The sequence below is a fragment of the Nymphalis io genome, chromosome Z, assembly GCF_905147045.1.
Source record: "Nymphalis io chromosome Z, ilAglIoxx1.1, whole genome shotgun sequence".
Taxonomy (NCBI): Eukaryota; Metazoa; Arthropoda; class Insecta; order Lepidoptera; family Nymphalidae; genus Nymphalis; species Nymphalis io.
Window position 1 is genome coordinate 12,325,606 of NC_065918.1, and position 26,640 is coordinate 12,352,245.

Genomic DNA, 26,640 nt, shown 5'->3' on the forward strand with positions numbered 1-26,640 from the left:
TAACAACAAAGTATCGTTTATTTTGATAACGTTTTGTAATAACATATTCATATACAAATAAAATTTGTCAAATCCAGACATCGGATGCATGCAATTAAAAATATTACCTAAAATTCATTACATACGATTCTATTTGTGCTTATATGTACTCTGGTGTTTAGGTTTTTTCATAAGTGTTATTAAAAGGCATCATTATTATCTCTAATACATTTATATATTGTTTAGGCATGACATAATTATACCCTATATTCTTAGCTACAATATATTTATTTTTATATAATTGGATTAAACAATAAGTTATCTATGTATTTTAGAATTAAAAATTTAATAATGTTAGTAACAAATGTCAAAATGACAGATTTACTTTTTTAATAATATATTATTGATTCGCCTATCTAGCTATGCAATAAATGAACTTGTTAGAAATAATGATATGTGGTTATTTTGTATATAATAAACTATTAAACATGAAAGTAACAATAATGTTTAAATATCACATAATAGTCGTAAAAATATTCTCTAAATATTTTATAATATCTTGTGGTCCATCGTAACGCACTACTTCTTTCACGTGTCGACCTAAAGCAGGAGTGCTAGCGAATTAGCGATCACTAACTACTAATTGGTATTGCGGTAATGGTTAAAAATCAATTCCTATATTCAATTCAAGACACGCGTAGGTATAAACTGACAGAACAATATACTGTTCGAATGGAGGTACAGTCGCATAGAAAGATTCAACCAGTCACTTAAGTTTAAATTGTGAATAATTCATTTATCTTAGTGAATTTTGTACAAAACCAGCCTTTGTCCTTGTTACAGATAAATAATGGTTCTGCCAATAATTGTTCATTAATCGTAGCTTATAGCTAAGGCAAATGAAAATCGAACATTAATTTCGTTAAAATTTATCTCTAATCTGCTATTAGAAAAATTTACAAGCGATATCCCTACTCCTATTCCACTACCTACACGTTATTTCAATTATTCAAGCCCTCACACAAACACGTACCACGAGAAATAAAATGTATTCTTGCACCAATCTTTGCGCATTATTTAAACCGTAAAAACATTTAAAAAAACTATTTTATAGATTACAAAATTTGATCAACATTTCATATAAGGCCTTGTGTATAAAAATGTAAAATGTGCTATCGACAATTCATATATATTATTTTTTTATTTATAGTCGTGCTGCATTTAGTCGGTGCTAGCTGACACGTGTGGAAGCGGCGTGATTCCTTCGGCTCCGATGTTATTCATTCAATATGCAAGTGCGCATGAGAGCGTTAATGACAGCGTAAGGGTCGCAGTTTGAAGCCGGCCGGCGGTCTTCCAAGTATCCTTTCTTCTCCTCAGCTACCGCACGCGGTATTCTGATGCTGCTCGCGCGGCTTGCGACTCCTACAATTAAAATAATTATATCTTAAAATACTCTTACACAATTAAATAAAGATGTCTCTTATTAGTTCTCCAGTAGTTTGTAATATTTGTGAATTTGTTTTTATGATCACACACACGGTGGCCAATTGAAATAAAATAATCACTGATTATTTTGAAATTGGATCAGAAGCTTATTGGTAAGGTTTTCTAATAGTAAAAAATATTCAGCTCGTAAATGTTGCACCAACCTGCGCTAAAGTCGTTAATACTGGCGGTCTCGTGCAGGCCGGTGAGTCGCCGCTCGTTGTCCTTACCGCCGCGTGGGTCGTAAACCTTGATATGCTTCATGTGCACCTTCGACAACTTGTCAATAGCCTTCTCGATCTCACTGTGAAACATGCCCACAACTTTGTAAAATGAGGTCGATGTTGATAAGCTTATTTAAAGTTAATATAGTTCTAATCGGAATAAAAGAATTTATGACGTCATAAATTTACTTACATGATACCGTTCTCTTCACGCATCTTTTTTGTCGAGAAGTTGGTGTGTGCGCCCGAGCCGTTCCATTCTTGTACTGGCTTGGGGTCAAAGGATACGATGACACCGTACTCTTCAGCGAGTCTGTGCAAGATATAGCGAGCGACCCAGAGGTCATCGCCAGCTGATACTCCCACAGAGGGTCCGACTTGGAACTCCCATTGAGATGGCATCACCTCCGCATTCGTACCAGAAATTGGTACACCAGCGTATAAGCAGCACCTGGTAAGACAGATGTTTTATTTTGTGTACATTGTATCATTCGACGAACAAAGTTCAGCATTTACTTAAAAAAGCCACACGATTCTTATAACCGAATGATTCACGATATGTGATTAATTTTATTAAACATAAAAATAAACATACAACTTACAATATTTCGTATTTAAACGATCGTATGCGTTTGTACTCATTTTGCAAAATTTTAAACTATATGTGTGGTACCTGTAGTGTGCTTCGACGAGATCCCTAGCGAAGACTTTGTTCGCACCCACTCCGCAGTAGTAAGGGCCCTGTGGTGGGGGGAAGCCACCTGGGGGCCATCCGAAGGGCCTTAGATCCGAATCCAAGAGAATGTACTCTTGTTCTATACCGAACCATGGCTCATCATCTTTACATGTGTCATATGCTTCTTGACATTTCACGCGGTGATTGCTTTCTGTAATCATATAACATTGTATGTGAGACTAAACCATGATAACAAACGATATAATTACATGGTATCGAGCAGCAAATTATAGTAAATGTGACCAAATTTGAAATAATATATTTTGAGTCTTTAAAGTGTTAATTTTAAAATAATTGTAAATTGAAGGCAAATTCATATTATATTGTTGATGAAGTGTTATATAACCTGTAGGTTCCATGTTATGCTTGAAAGTATCACACATAACGAGGACGTGGTTTCCACGACGGAAAGGATCCTTGTAAATGGCGCGCGGAACCAGGAAGGTGTCGGAGTTGTGGCCATCAGCCTGACCTGTTGAACTGCCATCGAAGTTCCATACCGGCAAATCTATTTTATAAATTGATTATATTATTTATCAATAATTAGTATAAGAAGTAAATTATTAAGAACATATTAAATATACACTATATTGCTTATAATCATATTATATACACCAAACTTTATTTTTCATAGTTACAAAATATAAAATATGTGCAATTGATAAAGAGCTCCAAAATATAGTTCAGTGCTTAAATTAACTACAAACATACCTCAACATTTTAGTTCAGACGCTAATTATTTCATTTGTAATATAAATTAAAACATTTTAGAAACACTTAACAAGCTAAAACATGATTAACATACAAATTATTTACGGAATTCTAATTCTAGCGTAAACCTATATAGATTTGATTCGTTACAGTTGCCAAAGTGAATAACTACATAAATCTTTGTACATCGGTTTTCATGTTTATTTAGTATATCGTCACTAAACATTTTTCTATAAACAACTATATATATTAACTATTTAGAACTCATAAGCCCTAAAGGATTGTGTGTCATTAAACTAATTACCAGAAATGTTATGCTTATACAGTTTTGCTTTTCTATAGGTTGATTCGCGAGAGTAGTGTTCTGTTTCTTAAAATAGCATACAATAGTATTTTTAATCATTTTAAATAAATCCGAGGAAAAACAGCCAGAAAGCAAAATCACGATTCTACACGAGATTTATTAAATCTACTTACGTAAACTACTTTTCAATGATTATACAATTAACTGAAACGAAACTAACTACAAAAGGTGAATGAATCGTCTGTAAAACAACATTTCTACGTCTGCTGAAGTCTATATTAGTATGAAACCTTTTAAATTCTCATCAAAGCTATCCCGATTTGAGTGCTCTCTCCGCTTGCATTGAACATCGAACAAGTGTTCTAGATCCTTCGGGAAAAAATATGGCGGCAAATAGAATTTTTCGTATGTGTTTTCAAAAGTTTTCCGTAGGTTATATTCGTACTTTTTATTTATATCTTCAGCTATTCGTGTGAGCTTAGCTAAAATCATTTATGTCACGTGTAAGGGCATAAACTTAACCCCGTACTAAAAAAATTGAAAACGGTAGCACACTTACACTATGCGTTATTTTCCATTTGTCAAGATAGGTGTACAATAAACAAAGTTATTCATATTCAATGCTATACAAGGTATTTAATAAGGCTCTTATATCGTTTTTTACGATTTTATTCGAAATATTCTAATATCATTCAATAACTATAATATCAAAACTACATGTAATATTGCACACATAAAATAGTTTTAATCTAAATTTATACCTACGCTTCCCGACCAGCCAGTTCTAGATAAATAATAGAATAATAGATAATAACGGCTCGTTCCTACGAAACTGTTTTATTTATTAAAAGTTGTTTACAAATGTTACTATATAAGTGTTGAAGGCCGCGAAATTACGGGAACTGTGCTAATTACAATAGTTAATACGGACGTATTAAAAACTCGCTTGTTTAATAGAAGTGTATATTTCATGTAGTTGACTGATACAAGGCATGCTTTACTATAGCTATACGCGTATTTATTGGCAGCGTTATTAAATACTGTCTATTTTTACGACATGTGTACTTCTTGCAAATAATGTATAGAAAATAAGGAATATTATTAGTTATTTTTAAAAAATGTATGAGTCGTTGAAGGCTCATTCGTATCTACGTTAACTATCTATGAACGTTTATCTTGGTAGTAGTACCTAGGTAGTAGTAACCTTTGGTAGTAAATAGTATTTAAATTTAGACATGTTGTATAAGGATTTATTAAAAGGTAGGAAACAGCATAAAACAGCAGATAAAGGATTTTTATCGCGTTTGATTTTGAAGAATTATTTTGTAATTAAATGAGTTGATATTGATGGATAAAATTGGAATACATGATACAAATAAAGAGACACATACCTACTACCTAATTTTCAAAGAGATAAATATAAAATGCTTATAAATATAGTCTTTTTGTAGTCTGTGGTCTCAATTAAACCATTTAAATAATTAATATATTTTTAAGAAAAAGCTGATTTTTTAAGTATATCATATTTAAGAACAAATAGTTACTATGTAAATCTAGTTTATTCATAGTTAATAAGATGTAACCGAGCATATTATTGCTCCATTCCAGAGCCATTAATGTCGTGAAACAGTTAAGCTTATCTATATTTTGCAAATACCTGTTCTACGCTGTTACATATTAATATATAATTATTTAACACGTCGTAATTTATATGAATGGAAACATTTTTGTGAGTAATAATGATAAGTTATTTGAACGATCAATCATTCAAATCGTTGCTTACGAATTAGAAAAAGTTACGTACCTATTTTATAGAATATTGCAATGACAAGAGGAGTAAACATAAATAAACATCTAAGACCTTGAATTGACATGACAGTATTGATCGAGATATAAAATTATTTATGGAATTCATTATGAATTGGAAAAAATAGCATTTTGATTTACGGCAAAGTTCAGATATAAGTAATTAAGTGGATTAGTGTTACAACACTAATCCACTATTTATATATTTCTTGATTAATATAGAATACATTCTATATTAATCAAGAAATATTTTAGTACATAATATAGCAGAGTTATTGTTAGATTGCATGAAAAATATGAATCTAAGGTTTATTGATCTTCACACCTTCTTTCATGGTAATAGGCTGAACGTAAATGAGTCATTCAATTAAAATAAATAGGCAATACTCACCCTTTGGTACTTTGGGAATAAAGTTCAAAGTCCGGTCTTTGCATCTCATGTGCTCCCCTGTACCATCAATCCACACGTATGTAGCTAGGATTCTATCAGCTGGGATTGAAAGGTCATTGTAGCGACCTAGAAGTGTCTTGGATAATACTGCGTTCGGGGAGTTGGTCAGGACTGGACCCGACAGAATTTTTGGATTATCTGTGGATTAAATTAAATTAATAGTCTGTGCACTAATTTCTAAATTAACGATCGAAGCTGTATAACAATACAAGTATTATTAATTCTCAGGGTGTAAATAATTTAATTATATAACATCTTCATGCTTTTTCAAAATGTATAATAATAATTATTTTTTGAGAATTTTTCATTCAATAACAACTAACCTTTTTCGTGGTCGTCAATAAAATCTATCATTTTGAGAAACAACTTTTCGTTTAAATAAAATTACAAAAGTAATTACAGCGCGTTTAAGAAATTATAAAACTGATTATTAAAAACTTATCTGTGTATAATATATGTTATTTTTACACAATGGTATGATTCATTTTATTGTTGATATGGGTGTAACAAAGGATTTTATTTTAAATACAATATCAATGTATTATGACTTTTGGATTTGACGTTTATAACTACACTTAACGTTTGTATTTTTATATCTTCGACTCACCTTCTATTTTGGCGTGGCCTGAATCAGCCATCTTGTGTTTTTTTAATTAACCTGAAACAAAGGAAAATATGTTATTTTTTAAATGTATGTAAGGTGCAATTGTATCCAAACTCTTGTTTTGCACATGTTTTTTATTATTTAGGTATATATTCATAATGTAGTTTAAAAAAAATTAATAAAAAAATAATAATTTTAAATCGGCTTAATTCTTATTGTAATATCAATTTATTTAAATACGCATTATAAATATTTTCCTTGACATTTACGGGTGAATTATAAAATACCTAAAACAGTCGGACGCCTTAACAATACGGATATAAAGCGAACAATAATATACATAAAACTATGGTCTGTTCGTTTGTATTATATATTTAAAATTTTTGTACTTGTTGAGTATCCCTCATATTTATATGATTTATATTTTAATTAAAATTGTGTATTTGATATTAATATAGAATACATTTTTAAAAATCTAATATGACCCAGTAATGTATTAGTATGTTAATTAATCATCTAGACATGTAACTTTTATTTTTATTTATTTAATTAAACATATTACACACATTATATAATTTAATACGCACACAAAAGTAATACTTTAAATGGATAATAATTTACGATCAATAAAATGGAATGTTTGTTTCAATGTTAAAGTTTTGTATGAATAATTTCATTAATTTGAAATATATATATACAAGGTTAAAGACAAACCAATACATAATATAATGAAGAAGATATCCATAACAGATTATTTATGTTTTACAAAGACGAAAATTATTATGCCTATACATATTAGAGGTAAAAATTGTTTCCTTTGGTAAAAAAAACATATTTTATAAGTGTCAGCATATGTGTCAGGGTAATATTATGTAATAGCATATCTCAAAGCACGAATACTCATCAACGCGACATAGGAACGGCCTGCTATTGCGTCTTTTTAATAACTAAAATTTAAATATTACGAGTATTATATAGTACGAGTTTAGTTTATAAGATAAATTAATGTGTTTATGTTGAGATGGCCCAGTGACTACACTTAACCACAGATTGCGATTTCTAGTCCAGGCAAGTACGGCTTTTAAAGAGGCTCATTTGTGTTTATAATTTATCTCGTGCTGGGCAGTGAAAGAAAACATTGAAAAACTTATAATAATTCTATTTGACGTTATTCGAATATATAGATAAATATCACTTTTTGTACATAAATGGAATATGTACGTAGAATAAAGACATTTTACAAGATGTCATACCTCTACGGTGAACGATGCGAGCAGACAAGACTAGCCATGTATAAGCTACAAGTAAAACTATGAAATTGCGAATCTTTAACATAAAAAATATGTTTGTTTTCGTTCGTACTCTATACGTCCAAATATCGTTCATCCAATTGAGTTGAAATTTTATACAGTTAACAACGTCAAGGTTTCAAGGTAGATACTAACTATAGCCCATTCCAGTCGCAAATAAACAACTTTGACATGGTGTAGCCTATATTAATATTCTTTATTGTACAACACATACATATAATACAGAAAATGCTTAGGTTTGAAAAAATCTACTACCGGCAGCACGAAACTCGTATAGGATAGTTTTCTAAAAAAGGCATTGCTACGCCGGCCGGGCGTTTTAACGTATATAGTTTAATCAATTGTATATTTTACTTAAAAACACAATAACTACAAATAAATTATATAAATATCAATTTAATAAATATTGACAAACTAATAAAATATTTGTACAAAGGTCATTTACCAGTATCAATATCAAGTTGTTTAGTTAAGAAAATATATAAATTTTGTAACTATATAATTACTAGCAATGTCGACCAAACACAAAATTGCAATTTGCAATTAATTTCTTATCAAGTCCATTAAATATATACGAGTTGCGATTGAAACAAAATATTTGTAAAGTGAATGTAAAAATAAATTAATTTAGTATTGCGTTTGACAATTAAAAGGCTGTAATTATGAAAAATGTTTTGTAATTACCTTATGTACATGTATATATAAAAATGAAATTGCATTGTATCTTTATTTCGTTTAAGAAGTTTTAAAAGCAAACAAATATATTATTAAATATATATTCTGTTATAATTTAAATTGTGTAAAAAAATCGATATTTTGAATAACTTTTTGAAGCCCTCATGAATTACATACGATAATATCAAATAAATGTTTGGAATAACCCAATACGTCATAAGCTTAACTTAAAATTAATAAATTCAATGTATCATCACATCACTAAAGTCTGAAACTCATTTACATAGTCATATACGTAAAAAAAAAAAACTATTTTGTAGTAACCAGGTAAATGAACGATGTCTAGACATCTCATAGACAAAGATGTGTGGCAAAAAATGTAAACAAACACGCAATCATTTTGTTCACTCGCCAATGTTTTGATCTTGCGTGAATAATACACTGCATAGAGCGCCTCTAACACTATCTGACACTACTTTAATATTCAAATAAATACACTATCCAACTGTCATTAATGATACAATTATGAACGGTTCTAGCAAGCTAGTTAACCAACCGAACACATTGATAACAATAAAATGAAATATTTTCCAACGTAAAATTAGAACTTTTCATATTCTAGTTATATTTTAATCGATTTCTTTAAAATATTAATCTTATTAATTAGTTTTTCTATTTTTTTTAAATATAACATCAATTTTATGTTTATGTTATTCACAATATAATAAATATATTATATGCTACAGATTGTTTATGCGACGTAACGTGTGAATCTCAAAAATATTATACAAAGAAATGTGCAATTTACTTCGCAGATAATAAAAAAAACTAAATTATTAAGCTTCTCGTCACACTTCGTAACACTCAATACAAAGTGTTCGAGTAAAAAAATATTTTAAAATACTAATTTATTTTGTAAAGTAAAATTCTTTGTAAATTTTCCGCTTAGTCACGCGTTTCCAAAGGTTTTTGGCTGAAAGTTAGTATTGTGATATAGCACTTTAGACGTTTGTAAATAAACTGGACCCTGACACGAGACACTGAATGTGATGGATTGGCATCGTGCCCAACGTTGTAGTGACGTCACAGAGTGTTAAAACTTACCATTTTTTAAACAAAGGAAAGGAAGATGATGACTAAAGCGAAATTCCACTTTAAATATTCTGTTTATCGATATTTTAACATTTTCCTTTTATTTTGTAAATATTTGAAATAAGAATTGAAATTATATATTTAAAATCAATTAACTACACGCTAATATGTATATAAACATTTGCCAACGACACGTACTAAATATATTATGACATTAGCAATTATATAATCTTTTGTACAATTGCCAAGCGCATCTATAACATTAAAAACTGGCTATAAGTGTTTAACACGTAAAATATTATCAAACGACATGAGAATCTAAGTAACGGCACTATCGTGATAAGCCTTTATTAATTAAGTAACGTCTCTGGATTAAGCGACAGAAAAAGGAATCGCATATAAGTGTACATGTATGTAGTTTATTTCGTTATATTATTCCCAAATTAATATAAATTAACAGCCTGTAAATGCCTCATTGGACGGTAAAGACCTTTCTCCTCTTAAGGAGCAGGTGGCCACAATTCCAAAATTTACGTATTCTGTTTCAAGAATTGAAACACATGAAAGCTCAGCGTCACTGCTTGGGTTTGAGATGCATTTTTCGATTAAGATTCGCGTATTCCATCCACAAGGCCATTTCAGTTGTTAACATCGTAACTAATATTATAGATGCGAAAGTCAGTTTGTTTGTTTGTTACGCTTTCACGTCTTATCTTCTCAACCAAACATCATGAAATTTTACACTCACGTTGTCTTGTCGTAGAAATGACAAAGAGTACTTATCACCTGCCGGTAATGAATAAATGCAACTTCTAATCTAACAATATTGTTGTTGTCTGGCCGTCAGGAGTTTTAAAAATATTATATAATGCATCTGAACGAGATTTTTTAATTTAAATTTGTGTCTACATTTCGTAAACAATCAATTGGTGAATCTAATAATAATATGCGTTCGATATATTATTAGATCCAGCAATTTAATCAAACTTAAGAACGACAGTTGTCTTCTTCTTTTGAATGCCAAACCATGAATGACAGAAAAAAATATCAGTGTTTAACTGAACATGTCATTCCTATTCCAATGTAAAGAGTAGGTATAAAATTATAAACAAACCTTAAATTTACATATTCCATGCGATTTGCTAATAGCTCTGCTATATTATGCAATATATACAATCAGCATTATTCCACTACCTACTACTTAACCAGTTATATCTAATTTAAAATTTACTTAAAAAATCCCGATAAAAAATTCGCCGAAATTGAAAACCTATTTTATTACCAATTCATAAAGTATATCATAGTTTATTCAAGATATTATACCGAGTGGTTAATTCGTCTTTAATGTTACTGTAGTTGGAAAATTCGTTACTTAAACCTAAGAAGTTATTAGATAGATACAATTTTCATGTACGAAAGGGCTAGCATCATAACACTTAGCTTATATTATGCTACATTAGTTTCGAACTAAACTGTCTTGAGAACTACGACACAAGGTCAGGTTGCTTAAGATATAATCTATGCCATATGCATTTTATCATCAATTCAGTTATTTACGATAATGGTTTTCCAGAAATGTCTATAACTGATTTCGCTTGGATTTAGTTCGGAAATTCTATTCTTGTGTTGATGTTAACGATCGAATAACATTATAATTTACTGAACGAGACATAATATTTCTATTAAATTATAAATATTATCTTCAACATTTTAAATCTTTAGTATAAATTGTAAATTTTACAAAAGTTATAAACGAATTCATCTGTATCGTGTTGAATGTGTTATAAACACTCGCCTAGCATGTGGTTTTCAACTAGATACTATGGTTTTAATTGGTATAGCTTTATGACCGCAGATTGTTCAGATTACAGTCATTGCAGTAAATGAGAAACCCACGTTCCTTCGATATCATCTGACTGAGCCGTATTTAGTACAATGAACATGAATATTGATAACTGATTATTTTTATTGTAGTTTATTTATAATTTTGATACAAACATAAATGGAGCGATATCATAATTAAATATCAAATATTTAAAATATAAATATATTTTCATGAATGAATTTTGAAATGAAACAATCGATGAATATGTAAGGTGTTATTTTGATAACATCTAAATAACAGATTCGCATATATTTAAAGTTGTATATTTATAAGAAGTAGGTATATGTATGCATGTACAGCTCGAAATAAATAAGGTTTGCTTATGAATATTCTGTTTAAGCCGAGCGGTCATTAAATATTCAAAGCGATTCCATCACAGCGACTGGGCATGGATCTCGTTTACTTAGTTATTGCTCCATTACACGATGGTCCATTATGTACACTACACAACGGCAACGCCATTGCAGTTTAATAGCCCATCATCAGAGGTAATAATATCACTTATATTACACAAATCTATTAGCAATGCCGAACGAATACAATGCAATATTATTACAAAAAAGTAAGAAAAAAAATTTGAGTAAAAGACGGTCCATTACTAACGTCTATTACTGCGTTACGCTGCAAACTCTACACTATCACGCGTTTTCTCACTATATAATAAAACTCAACCATTGCTATATTTAATCGGTCGATTAAATCATTTAAAAAAGATATTCTTAGGGGTCAAAATTAAATTTAACAAATACACGTACACTCAAATACTTACACGCATACAATCACTTATACACACACAAATAACAGCGTAACTGCATTGCCACACTCACCCATAACATAATATCTCCATAGTCGCCTAATCGAATTGTACTGTTTTTTTTAACTCATTATTGTTTTGTTACATTTAATTTTCTACTAACTAACTGTGTATTGCTACTTCTGTTAACTATTTTTATGTTTGCTTATTTCAATGGAAAACAGTAATGGGTTCTATTCTCTGTACATTATATTTTTAATGTTAACATATTTTGTACAATGCTGTTGTTTTCCTAAAAAAAAAAAAATAGCTCTGCACAAAAAGTAATCCAAAAACCAAAATGTAAGTAGTCTAAAAAAGTACAAATATTTCAATAGTTTTTTGGTGACCGTACCTTAAATATACTGACAAGCACAACACACAATTACTAAGCGCGGCATGCCGATTGATAACAGCAATCATGTGCTATTGCGTGTCTGTCCATATCTAATGAGATCACGAATTTAAAATTATACGATTCTCTTCGTTTTCATTTCTTCCGTTTTATGTATAAAAAGCTATATAATATAATATAAAAATACTTAGTAAATAAAGTACAATGAGAAGTAAAATTATTTTGTCGAAAATATGCTCAAATTACGTATAAGTTAATAATTACGTTTTAATAACAGTGCGGATTTTGTATTAAAAACCAACAGGGTAACTAAACGCCATTAAAGTACTAATAGAGGGAGCAGTAACCGAAATAAGAAAGAATATATTTACAAAAACCTTTTGCTTAACGTCAAAAAATCGGTAAAAATCCGCTTATCACTTACCAAATAAAAAATAAGTACCTACTTCCTAACTTTTAAAATCTTCTTACTTGGTCTTTATAAATTTTTATAATGCTACTCTACAACTTTTATGTTCCAATTATTTCAAACTAATTTTTTTTTAATTCAATTAACATCATTTATTTTGTATTATCTGTTGCTAACTAAAATTACAACATAAAAAAAGCGAAGGCACGTTTGTGTGCTATCGATATACAACAATCCGATAAGTTTCTGTACAAGTCTGAGTACTCCTTTTTCCGAACTGGTTATACTATTTAATAAGCGAAAGCTTCTAATTTGAATAAAAAAATGAATTAAATAATGCAAAGATGTACTTGTAAGGAAAACGATATTATTATGACAAGTCTGGGTTTAAAAACAGTTTTATTAATTGCAATAAAAATGTTTTAATATCAATTTAAACGAAATCTATAATACTGGTGGTGACAAAATATTAATAAACCAAATACTGAATTTCTACCAAATTAATGCGGGGATTAAGAAATGCTATAATATATCGTAATTGTAATCAATACATAAAGAGACCGCGTTTACTATTGTCATCCTTTATTAATCTGAACATTAGTTTTTATCGTTTTGAAGTTTTAAATTTTATGATATATATCTATATGAGATAACGTCGTTACTGTGGGGATATATGTAGATATAAATAATAATCTACATTGTTGTATTTACTAATAAAATAATTTGTTGTTAATTTCTTGCTGTTCGATGATCAGTGATTGCGTAAATATTATTGATATTTAAAACTTTGTATGTATTAAATACTAGGAATCAATATAAAAATAAAGAATGAGATAACAGTTCGTCACTTTTTTCTTCTCCTGTTGACGGCCTATTTTCTTTTTTTTTAAATTGTTTAGTGTAATTAATAAAAAAAAATAGAAAATGAGAATATGAAAGATGTTCGTGTTTAAACATGTTCTTCAAATTTTTAATTATGATTAGGTATGACTTTCAATCACTGAGCTGTACTTATTAATGTTTAAACATAGTAAGGAAATGATCACAGGCATAATGTGACATGGGAAAATTGAAATGCGTAATATTAAAACATACATGTTAATTTTATAAGAACTAAACTGTAAATAGTCTTTCCTGTCACACTATAATTACGGAATTTGCAAAATTTACAATTATTTCCTTACCGGTCTTGATTGGTACCACCCACTAATCAGTCAGTCAGTACCAATGACAAACAGCAATACACATTATAGTTGTGTTCGGTTTATAAAGTTGAGTATGCTATTTTGTAATTATAGTGTGAAGAGTCATAAAATCTATGCGGTTTACGATTCTTATAGTACCAAAGTATATGTTCGACGGCGATCACCTACTGTCAGGAAGACATTACCATGTCGGTCTTTCTGAACTGACTAGGAAAAATATTTTCTCACCTAAGAATTGTAGCAAATATAAGGAATATCTTATATTTTTGATGGCACTACATTTTGTTATAAAACAAAACGTAACAACGCCGAAAGTAAAAACGTAAAATACTTATTTAACATTTGTATTCTTAAAGCGAACGGCCTTCATCGTCCACAGTCCTAGACAGGTCATAAAATCGGAACTAAATTAAACAAAAATGTAGGTAGCCTTCGTTCAACTAAAATTAGATTTACATAAAAATGTTTGTGGAACGCACTTACTACAAAAACAACGATTCGAACGACGACGAACGAACGAACGACGAATCAGTATGCGTGACAGCTGATTGATTAACATTATGTAGGTGTTCAGCGTGACCGGCTTTAAACCATTCATCCATTCGTATAGAACAACCACTTTAAAGGATCTTCGTGCATCGCCTTATACATTATGTATCTCGTAATTACTTGCAGTAATAAATTGTTATGCATTAGGTACCTTTATTAAAATTTATTTATTTTTAAATACAATCTTTGTTTCACCGTTTTCAATTGTACGAAATATACGAAGGGAATGTGAATGACTTGACCTAGTAAAGACGCCAGATAATGAGAATTATTTGATACTTGATGAGTTTGATAAAATTAATGTTAAGACCGACTAAAAAAATCTATCAATAGATGTAGTCTAATAACAATTTTAAATAAAGCGTTCTAAATATATATATTTTATTTATAAAAAGAACAATTCATTATAGCAAGACACATATTGTGTTTTAAATATGAATATACTATATATATTTAATATACATCGGTTTAAATATATTTATCAAAAAGTTCGTGTAAATTCTAATATCTACATGATTTCACTAGTTTGGTTTTCAAGCAAACATGTAATAAAACTTGTTACTATTATAATTTTTTATTAGATAAATAGTCTTAACTATATTATTATATAAAAATACGAAGTCCTGTCGGCCTTTATTAACGCACACATTGTTTGACCTCATCCTATCTTCCCGTTCACCAGGTCATTCTTTTTAGTGCACCAACACAAATAAATACGTTTTTGGAACTAGAGAAACGATTCGCACTAAAAGAGCAATAACATAATTTATAAACAGGTATTATAATAAAATAATGAAGAGTAAACGAAAAAAATGTTCTCGCTATTATTTTTACATAACAACAAATCTGACAGTGTTATTTTTTTATAATTACAATTTTTTCTAAAATGTTTGCATTTACATTAATATTGAATGATTAAATTATTTTCAAAATTTGCATCAAATTATTGTTACATAGCGACATTTTATAGTTTTTTTTTAAATGTTATATGGTCATAACAAAGAGGTCTTTCAGTCGACATTAAACATTTTTTACATGACTTACCTTCCCACAAGAAAGAATCATACCTAATAAAATGTATAATGATTAATTATATGAATTTTGCAAGGGAAAAATAATAGTTCGGCGAGAGTCATAATTCATACATATTCTTAAATTATTTAGCACTATATCCAATCTATGTTTTGAAGAAATGTGTGCAGTATGATATAAATACATGTTATATATTATCATTATAATATAATATATGTATAAATTTATATAACAGGAGAAGATGTTATTGAAAATAATGTATGAAGCATAACTGTATATATAAGTCTAATTAATCTAGACCTCGGGGTGAATGCATCCTTTAACACGCTGTTAGTTGTCTTATTACAATACTTATATTCACTTGCCTTATCTCTCCTAATAATTAATAGACTAATGTAAGAACGCGTTATTCAAAATGATAAAACAAAATAAATACCTAAACGTTTTGTAAGATGCAGATGTACGTCGAAATAAAATAATTGTCCGCAAGACTTACATGTTATAGTTTTTTATACAGATTATATTTTATTATTATTTTTTTTTTTTACAGATTATAGTTACATGAATATGAAACACAGGTCAAATTTGACATTTAAGTTATTAAAAAAAAATACATCAAAATATTCAATTCGTACTTAAAGGAATACCTTCTCCTCAAAAGGGAGAGGAGGCCTTAGCCCAGCAGTGGGACATTAACAGGCTGTTACTGTTACTGTTACTTAAAGGAAATTTTCAAACTCATCTTGTTCATTTGATAAAATCATATATATATATATATATATATATATATATATATATATATATATATATATATATATATATATATATATACTACAAGATTATTCCGACGTTATTTTAATCATTCGTAAATCAAGAAATCTTTTCAATTATATTCATAAATACAATTCCGTAAAAAGAAAAATCACTCACCTATACGATAATTTATACAATTATGTAATTTGTGTATTCATATTTTATGCACAACCAGTCAAGCGCAAATATCACTTCAAAGCATCATATATTGTCTTCATATTTAATTGACGTTATTGTTTATTTATTAAATAGTGTAATATATTCAGAATACGCATCTGTAGAACTTTTCTGTTAGAACAAACGCGAAACTCACCGCAGAACATGATCGTGAAAGGTCAGAAAGTGATATGCTACTTTGACTATAATATTTTTAACATTTAGACAATGTAGTGAATAGCACTGCCGTAAAGAAACTTATAGATGAATCATTTACGAAGGCCATTAAAGAAAATTATATAAATAATAGAAAATACTTTAAATTATCGTTCGTACCGTAAATTCATCATTCTATTTCTTGAAAATGCTCTTGCTTGCTCATACCACGAAACGGGTTGTTACGGCGCTTTAATTATGCGAATGATAGATGTGCTAACTATAATTCCTTTATTCATCTCATATTAGATGTATACTATGCTGCCGGAACACGGCAAGTAAAATCAGTGGTATGAAGCATAAATATCACGCGTATACGTTACTAAGACGGCGTGATACGATAAAACATACGAAACGAACCGTGTGGAGAGAACACGGTAAGCAGTGACGTGAAAGATGCATGGAACTCTGACGCATGCCAACAAATATATATTGACCATGCATTGTGAACTCAGTCGAACAGTTTTATAAATGTTTCCAATTTACATCACTCAATAAATTATGATAAAATATTATAAACATTGAAGTAATTTACAAACATTGGACAAATCTAACAATATAGCTGATATGTAATAATCGAATATATTGTATACAATTATATATATTACGTTAAAGTGATATTCAAGCAAAAATACAGTAATGCTCATGTAATACTTGCGTCGCACGATGCGATCCGAGACGAGTCGGTCTTGACCTAATGAGAAGCAACAGTACGTTCACTGCACTTAGTTTGTAAAATAAATTAATTTACTTACACATGTTAAAGAGTAATCAGAAGCAAAAAATTATGTCGAGCAGATAATTGATAACACTATACAAAATTATTTATATCTTATCTATAAAATGATTTTACTGTATATTTCTAATAATACAGTAAGTAGTAGAAATAAAAATTATATAAAGAATTGAAAAAAATCATAGCATTTGTTTTCTTACTGCTTACTTTATAATCACATGTTTTTGTTTTTGTGTGTAGGCGGAAATACGAGATCATTAGACACGAAATGTAAAAGAAACAGCGTGGAAAAAAGTTTATTATAGATAGTCATGTTAATTTAAGAGTTAACGGATTGGAATAAATTGCGTCACTCGCATTATTGGGTCATGGAACATTTTGACGACCTAACAGATAAGTAAGTTAGTTAAATGACTATTTTATATACAATTATTACGTTTTTAAAACACCGAAGTGATGAAAGTAGGCGTGTTGTTACTATATATTACTTATTATAGTTATTATTTGTAAATATTAAAAAGCCGAGCTGGCCCAGTGGTTCGAACGCGTGAATCTTAACCGATGATCGTGGGTTCAAACCCAGGCAAGCATCACTGAATTTTCATGTACTTAATTTGTGTTTATAATACATCTCGTGCTTGACGGTGAAGGAAAACATCGTGAGGAAACCTGCATGTGTCTAATTTCATTGAAATCCTGCCAAATGTGTATTCTACCAACCCGCATTGGAGTAGCGTGGTGGAATAAGTTCCAAACCTTCTCCTCAAAAGGGAGAGGAGGCCTTAGCCCAGCAGTGGGACATTAACAGGCTGTTACTGTAAACAAATAATATTCGTGAAATTTAAAGTCACATTCTATATTACGATTAAGTTATTTTTATTAACTTATTTTTTAATATAATTAAGATGCGTTTAAAATTTTAAATAAACTTTTTTATTTCATGTCCTTCGCAAACAGCATGCTAATTCCTAACTAGTATAATATTTTGCGGGACTAGAATTTGAAGCAAAATTACCTGAGAACTGGCGCTTGCTTACCTTAAATACTGAGACTATCTAGCTAAGAGAGGAAATAGTTCCATCTGGATACAATGACAATCTTTTGAAAAGCCACGCCATGTACTTTTTATAATTATGTAAATAATTCTTTTTTAATTTTACTTTAATCTAATTTCATTAAAAGTAATTAGGAGTGTATTTCTTTTTAATATTTATTGATTTAGCTAAGATCCAAGCCATTGTATCCAAGTGGCGGCATACCTGTCTTAATGGTAAGACTTCGTCTTTCAGCTAAGTGATCGTCATTACTTGGATCAGAATTATCTAGTTTCTTATACTTTCTGTTGTAATTGCATTTTATTACAATGCGAATGTACCAACATGTTGTTGAAAAAATGTCATTCTTTACGACTAACACCGGCCAATGATCGATTTTATCATTGTTATTAAAAAAATGTATCATTACATCGAAGGACACATATGATAACCTACTTTTGTATTACAAAGCGTTAACCATACAAGGATTTTTCTTTGTTTACAGATGATAAAAGAGTCACGGTCAATTGTAACAATATTTCTTCAACAGAATGATACAGACCTAATACGGGGCCAAGGTTTGGTGTCATCATTATTATCATTATTAACAAAACCCTTCGGAAACTTATCTTTGATATTAATGACAGTAATAGCAATAATGATTTTAATAACAGCACACTTTTATCGATTTAAAGTAAATAGGCCACAGAGTTCAGGACCATTTTCTCTTTTGTTTATCAAACGATTTTCTTTATTTTTTGTTCGGTAGCTATTGACGAGCTTTAGCGCTATCAATAAAAACATATATTCTTCTTGCTATTATATGTTACTAAATGTTTGTAAAGTGTCTGCAATAAAGGATTAATAAAATAAAATAAAAATAACATTTTGGAAATAGGAATTATTAAACCGTATAAAAAGATATCAATTTTAAGACTAATTTTTGTATGAAAAACATGTTTCTGAATCACGCTAACGTTTGGTTCACTTCGATATATATAAGGATCACCACATTTCAAATATGGAGTTGCCATTTTTGAAAGGTTCTTCTTATTGTAGTTACCCAGTAGTTGTAACAAATGTCAATCGAAACTACGGAAGTGGTTGTAAGCACCGTGAGTGTACAGGAATAGATGTGAAGTCATTGATGTTTCTTCAAAAATTCGAACGCTAAAGAGGTAAAGAGTGTTTTATAACAATCTTACTTTGATCAAGCATTCTTACAAACTTACCTGTTAGTATGTGTGGGGTCAAATCTCGCAAATTAAATTAATACTAGTTTCATGCAACCGATTGACCTGAAAAATTGTACATACTTTCTACCGAAACCGCTGTTAATACAATACGGTATATCCAATTTTATTCGTTTTAGTATATATATTAAATTCATGCATTGTTGAAAGTTTATTATTCTATTAGAGTTATTCGTGAATTTTGTTGCTTCGCGGTGAATTTGATAGCAGTATCTCATTATTATATATTTTCATGTTTGTAATATCTTGTTACAGTCTATACATATAAGCGAAACACCATCGGCTAACTGACTCCTAATGAAACTAAAGGTCCTTGAAATTTATCATCGTTCCTCGACGTTGACACTTACTAAGAACGGATTTCAAGCAAATCCTGTCAAAAATAAAATTTTCATTATCTACCCATCGAAGCCAGAGTAACTAGTAATTAATATGAGCCGAGATAAATAAACTGAAGATTGTGGGTTCAAGCCAGGGCAAGCACCGCTGACCATTTACATGTGCGTGTGCTTGTGTGCGGGTGCAATTTGTATGTATTATTCATCTTGTGCTCGGCGGTGAAGGAAAACATCATGAGTTTGTTAGCATGTATTATAAAATTATAATAAAATTTGTCAATATATTTGTAAATACTTACTTACTAACTAAAATATTATTGCATAGAATGAATAGCTCGCTTTTATTGCGCATATAAATACATACTAGTCAGCTGTTAGTTATATAACCGATAAAGTCTTCAAATCATACTAAATTTTTGACACGTGATGATAGACTGGTCACGTGTAACTGACTGTAGTACGTTTTGAGTGGTTTTGTGGAACAAAAACTTTTGACCTTCGACTTATTAAAATGAATGAAAAAGCAGTATTTCCAATTTTAAATTGTTTATAATCGCGCTTGTGATTAAATTGGAACTGTTTTATAATTTTTATAAATAGGTTACAGACTTAAGTGAGCCATAATGGTCTATTGGTTAGAGTACGTGTCTTTAAAACGATTCCATTTCCGACTCGGATAAGCAACACTGAGTTTTCAATTAATTTGAGATTGAATTTGTTTATAAATCGGCGGTTAAGATAAAACTTTATTAGAAAACATGTTTATGATTAAATTCTATTAGAAATTTTCATCAACCCATCATGGAATACGAAAGTGGCAAACTTCAAACGTTCTTCTTTTGAGGAGGAAGATTTTGTCCAGCATTGTGATGCTTTTTACTTCAACCGATTTTTTTTTTCTTTTAGTTGTTTAAATAATAAACTAAACGAACAATATATAATATATACGTATTAGAATTATATTGTAAAACTATTTGCGATTAAATTATATATATTTTATTGAAATGTTCAGTGTAAAACTGTCAGCTAACACAAATGCGATGCACGCGATGGTATGACAGCTTTATATTTGCAAGTATAAATAGAATTCGTATGGAAAGTTTGAACCAGATATAAGCCAAGGGTGTGAAGGTGCGTGACCGAGCTCCGATGATTCACGACTGTTTTTTTTGTACGGTTTCCGATCCCGAGTAATTGAAGTTTACTCGTACAAATTCACGCGGCCGTAACGTGATTGTAAATTATTATTAAATATATTTAATTAGTTACCTAAATATCTTCAGTGAATTATTCAGTTGTTCCGATATATTTTTTACAAATACTCTAATATTCAAATACATAGTTGGAAATGTTTACATAGACAAGTTAAACCTATAAAGATCAAAATTAAAATATCAGTTGTACTAATAGTGGCAAGAATACTATCAGTTTTTCCCTGTTGAATCTCAATTTCGATTTTTGATGAAAAATTAACGAGGAAGAGTTCAGGAGGGTTCCTGTGACCCGTGGAGGCAAATAATTGAGCCGTTATAGCCTTAAGAAATATATAGGTTATAATATTATAACTGCAGTAATATTACTGAAATTATTAAGGAACTCTGGCCAGATGTTTTTGTGCATTGAATCTTAATCGTGTCTCATTCATTCACCCCATTCATTTTTATTATTCCAAAATTTTAATTTTTCATATACTTATAATGCCAATCAAGATGATTGTATATATATATATATATATATAGTTGTTTATTTTGATATCCAATAATTTTTTATAATTATAATAAAATAATTTTTTATATGTTAATATTTTTATTAATAACCATTTAGGAATATTAATAACAAAGAAAAAAAAATACATTATATTATTTCATTTACCTCGCGTCTCTTGAATTTAAAAATAAACATTGCGTTTGACCTTTAAATACGATGGTGTTCACTAATGTATAAGAGATATTATATGTATGGTGGTCACGCTAACGATGCGTGGCGCGTTCAGCTGATGAGTTTGATGAATTTTTACACAAAATCGTCATAAATTGCCACAAATTGAATTTATTTTTAATAATAACTTCAGCATTCTAGCAGCATTTATTCACTTGTATATTATAACAACAAATGTAATTATACAACGTAAATATATTTAAAATTACAGTTGTGTATGTAGTTATGTTGCGCAGTACACAGTTTCTGCCAACAAAGAATTCTCGGGGAACCAGACACCCTCCGAGTTTCCAGGAAACTTGCTGATTTGCTTAAAATTAATATTGTTTAATTTTTATGTTTCATGATCGTTACAAGATTGATATCCAATTCTGTCACATATATTCATTTTAATTTTAGTGATATATATTTTTAAATAAATTTTATTCTTTTTAAAAAGTATTTTCAAAGCTCCCCATACTTGACTATGATGATACCTATTAGCGCCAATGCTTATCGGCGGCGCGTTGGTAAACACTTACCATCAAGTAACCAATAGCCTATTCGCCAACCAATTTTATATGAAAAAATTATCTAAATCTTGTGTTTGGAGGACCACAACAACATCAAGATGCAGTATCGAACCTGCGAAGTTTAGGTCGCTAAGCAATACTTTTCTATGTATCCAATGTAAATTTTAAACACTTTAATCCTGTAACTTAAATAATATAGAAAATATTTAAAAGTACATTTAATATTATATATGTATATATCAACATATATAACTGTAAACATTAAGCGACTTTAAGATCAGCGTATAGAGATTTCAAGTAACAGTTATCCGCAGCATCGGCAGTGTTATTGATTTTTCTTATAAAGTTTGGCCCGAGTTTTACCTTCTCCCGTTCGAATTACCAATTCTATGGTAGCCAACGTTAATGTCAACGTAACCTTATACGGTTTAATTAGTAATGCGTCGACCGTTCAATCAATTAAACCAGTGCTACTCATACATATATCGTTTTTTGTACTTGAAATACCAGAAACTTTATTGACATAAGTGCAATTTGTTATTAAGTAATAAATATTTTTTAAAGTATTGCTTTTATAATAAGCTGGGCTAAGACCTCCTAGGAAGGAAAGGGTTTGATGCTTATTCTACCACGCCGGTCCGATAACGGTTGGTGAAGATAGTAAATACCAACGGTAAGTGGTCACCGCCCAAAGAATATGAATTTTAAGAAATATTAACCACCCGTTACTTTGAAATCACGAATATATTAAAGCATTTATCAAGATGTTTTGAAAGACATTATTACAACATTGTTTCATGAGAATAACTTAAGTAGCGATTATTACAGACAATTATTACATAACAACAGCTGAACTTCGACGATAGTGACGATAGAAACTAAATATATACACGTAGATAAAATTTTTACATGAAAATATTCCGTTTACGGAACCACTATTTTGTTGTCTGTATTTAAAAAAACAGTTATAACGCTTTTTGATTACCAATGAACTTAAAAATTGGTTATGACAAAATTGCGTTTTTTTATAGCAAATCTATACTAATATTATAAATATAAACCGATTTTGATAAAATTTTATATGAAGCAAGCTTGAACCTCAAGGAAGGACACCTTTTTACCTAATACCTCCCCCTAACATGCAGGCGAAGCCACATCTGACATATATTTATCCAATTTGCTAGCTTGTTACAGTAAGATTGAAATAGTTCTTACATAAAATATATACAGTACCCACAATACCGGTCGGACGATTTTTACTAAAGTTACACAATAATATATATGTAGTTTGACGTCGGAGAAAGCGTGACCCTTTTAACTTTATCTTAATGCACTTTGGTAGTTTAAGCATGAACGATACACGTTGAAATTTAAGTATTTTCAACCATTTCTTTTTTTAAATACCCTTTTCAGATAACCCTTAATAAATTTTAGTTTAAATTGTTTTTAATGTGATTAGTGATATATAAAAACGAAATAACTTTATATAATTATACAACATGAAATAACTATTTATCATCAAAGATATTCAAAACATCAGAGATATTTAAAAGTTTTCTTTTAAATACATTACTAGAAACTAGTGCTTGCCCGCGTGTTAGGGAAGGGAAGCAGGTGTTAGGAATAAAAAAGTATCCTACATCCATCCTCGGGGTTTAATCTTGCTTCATACCGAATTTCATCGAAATCATCCAGTGGTCACGCAGTGAAAGCGTAATAGACATACATAGATTACTTCCTCATTTATAGTATTAGAATAGATGTAATAAATTAATAAAAACTGTTTTTTTTTTCATTTTTACAAATACAACGGCATTCATTTTACTGCCACAAACATAATTGAATTGATCAACAATAGCGTTAGTTGTTGATAAGACAAAGGTTAGGTATATAGGAGGTTTTATTCAATCACGTGTTATATTTACATAACGTTATATTTTGTTCTGAAGGCTTAGTATAATAAAACTAAGTTAAACATGATATATTGGTGTTATAAAAATGACTTCCTTTTATTTTTTATAACACGATCAAATGTTTTATCTGTGGTATATTAATATTTATATCTTATCGCATGTATCGAAAAAAATAATAATTTCATGAGCGAATTTGCTCATCTGCTTTTAACGATTTTGATGATTTTATATAATTATTATTTCTTATTAATTGTGGATACATTTTTTAATTTTATCATTAACATAAAGCTATGTACTTCAACACGGGTAAAGCTACAAGTATCAGCTCGTTATAAAAATAAATAAACGTATCTGCCCTCCTTTATAGAAGATAATTTTATCAGTACAGCATTCATTAGACTGAACATTGTGGTTAATATGTAATAATATCGATATTGTTAATTTAAATATAGTGTTAAATATTATAGAATAAGCTTGAAGATTTAAATATTACTATACCTAACAATGTATTTCTTAAAAGAAACGAATGTATTTAGTAATTTAAAGCTAATGTTTTTAGCCATCCTAAGACGTTAGATGGACCAATTTACTAGACTTACACTGTTTGTAAAATCAAAAATTTCGTGAGTACTTATTCAATAAATTCGATTTTGAATAAATCTAAGTACCCTACTATCATGAAAATATATCAAACGATTAGAATATGTCAAAAACATTATGATTAGATCAACTGCGCACAAAAAAAATGTTTTCACTTATTTTACGATTGTCTCCATGACAACAAAATTCGGTGCCAGTTGTATGACTGGTATATACTGTATTTGGTTTTGTTTTATTACATCACTGGGCGACCTTTTAAATAAAAAGGAAAAATAATTATTATAACAATGTACCTACCTACAGCAATACTTATTAAATTGTCGCTTATCTCGAGAGTTAACAAACGAACCGAAGTAGGTTAAAGGTACATGATAACCATTTCCATTGATTGAAAACAAAAATCGTGATTACGAAGCGTTTAACAATTTTCCTTTGATAATTTCCACTTTTATAGTGCGTGTTCAAGTGACCCGGAATAGTAATTAACTAATACTTAAGGGAAAAACGAGGTTGTTTATATAATGAAAACTATGTATATACGACTTTGATTTGCATTCACGTAAGTATTAATAAAATACCAACCATGACTCATTTTAATGAATATCGAATTAATATGTATCGAACGATATAATTATGTTCAAACTTAACACAAATACACGTATCTATGCATCTCATTTCTCTGTCAACTTAATGTCAAAACAATATTTAAAACTTCAAACTAACTTTTTTGAATAACTTTCGTTTTACAATAATAAGTATTGCAACTTCGTTAAAAAAATTGAATGTTGTTCTACAATAGTTTGTCACTAATAATAATGTTTTAGATTTTGAATAAAGTTCGCATAGCAATAAAATGTTGTTAGAATCGCGAGCGTTTTGTTGGTAACCCCGCGTATTTTGGCGGAGCATGATGCAATTCGCAATGCAACGGACTGTACTAGCCATGCATCGGCTGCATGTGCTCAGATAATATTCCACGAACTTTTCTCTCACATACACCTTCAAAGTAAATATTTTATTAACAGTACCTTAATAAAGTCCCGCGAAGTAGCGCGCGAATCTTGCGTATGTAGTGCGGTGCGTATTGCAGTAATTTACAACCGTGCGCTACAGGCGCTGCACAGAAATTGACTGGTGCTTGAATGGCGTGCTGGGGTATATATGCGCGCGCATCTCTTTGCGCGTGCGTGGAGGGAGAACTGTTTACAGTGATCCACTCATTGCTAGTCAACTACTCATTGACAATCACTTACGTATTGCAACATCCTTGTTACCTACCCTATATCCATCGGCGACATCGGATGTCCCATACCATTAAATTGTTCTGCTAAATTGGAACAGGTAATAGTTGACGGTACCCACTTCAGAGCCATTAAATGTTATTGTTTGTGAACCTGGTAGTCTAACGGATACGAATCTTCAGTTGTTTTTAGGTGTTTAATTCAAATATTGCCACTTTAAGGAAGGCGTTTCCGCGGAGAGGTAAAATTAATTTGAGTGGGAAATTTCAAATTTATCTGCAT

At 29.8% G+C, this 26,640-nt stretch overlaps 1 protein-coding gene across 1 annotated transcript; it reads right to left on the reverse strand.

The window, feature by feature from the left end:
- On the reverse strand, positions 1 to 26,282 carry LOC126780243 (glutamine synthetase 2 cytoplasmic). Its single transcript, XM_050504543.1, has 8 exons — positions 26,146 to 26,282; positions 6,307 to 6,357; positions 5,640 to 5,837; positions 2,774 to 2,935; positions 2,365 to 2,578; positions 1,885 to 2,142; positions 1,632 to 1,771; positions 1 to 1,404 (listed from the first exon to the last, which is right to left on the reverse strand). The coding sequence occupies exons 2-8, from the start codon at positions 6,335 to 6,337 to the stop codon at positions 1,256 to 1,258; spliced, it is 1,152 nt and encodes a 383-aa protein (XP_050360500.1). The 5' UTR covers positions 6,338 to 6,357; positions 26,146 to 26,282; the 3' UTR covers positions 1 to 1,255.
- Between the last annotated feature and the right edge of the window lie 358 nt (positions 26,283 to 26,640).

Excerpts from the sequence above, each read along its gene's own strand:
- LOC126780243 (XM_050504543.1), bottom strand. The coding sequence starts at position 6,337 with ATGGCTGATTCAGGCCACGCCAAAATAGAAG. Across the intron at positions 5,838-6,306 it reads AGGCCACGCCAAAATAGAAG|ATAATCCAAAAATTCTGTCG; the intron begins GTGAGTCGAAGA and ends TTTAATCCACAG. Across the intron at positions 1,772-1,884 it reads CGTGAAGAGAACGGTATCAT|TGAGATCGAGAAGGCTATTG; the intron begins GTAAGTAAATTT and ends CATGTTTCACAG.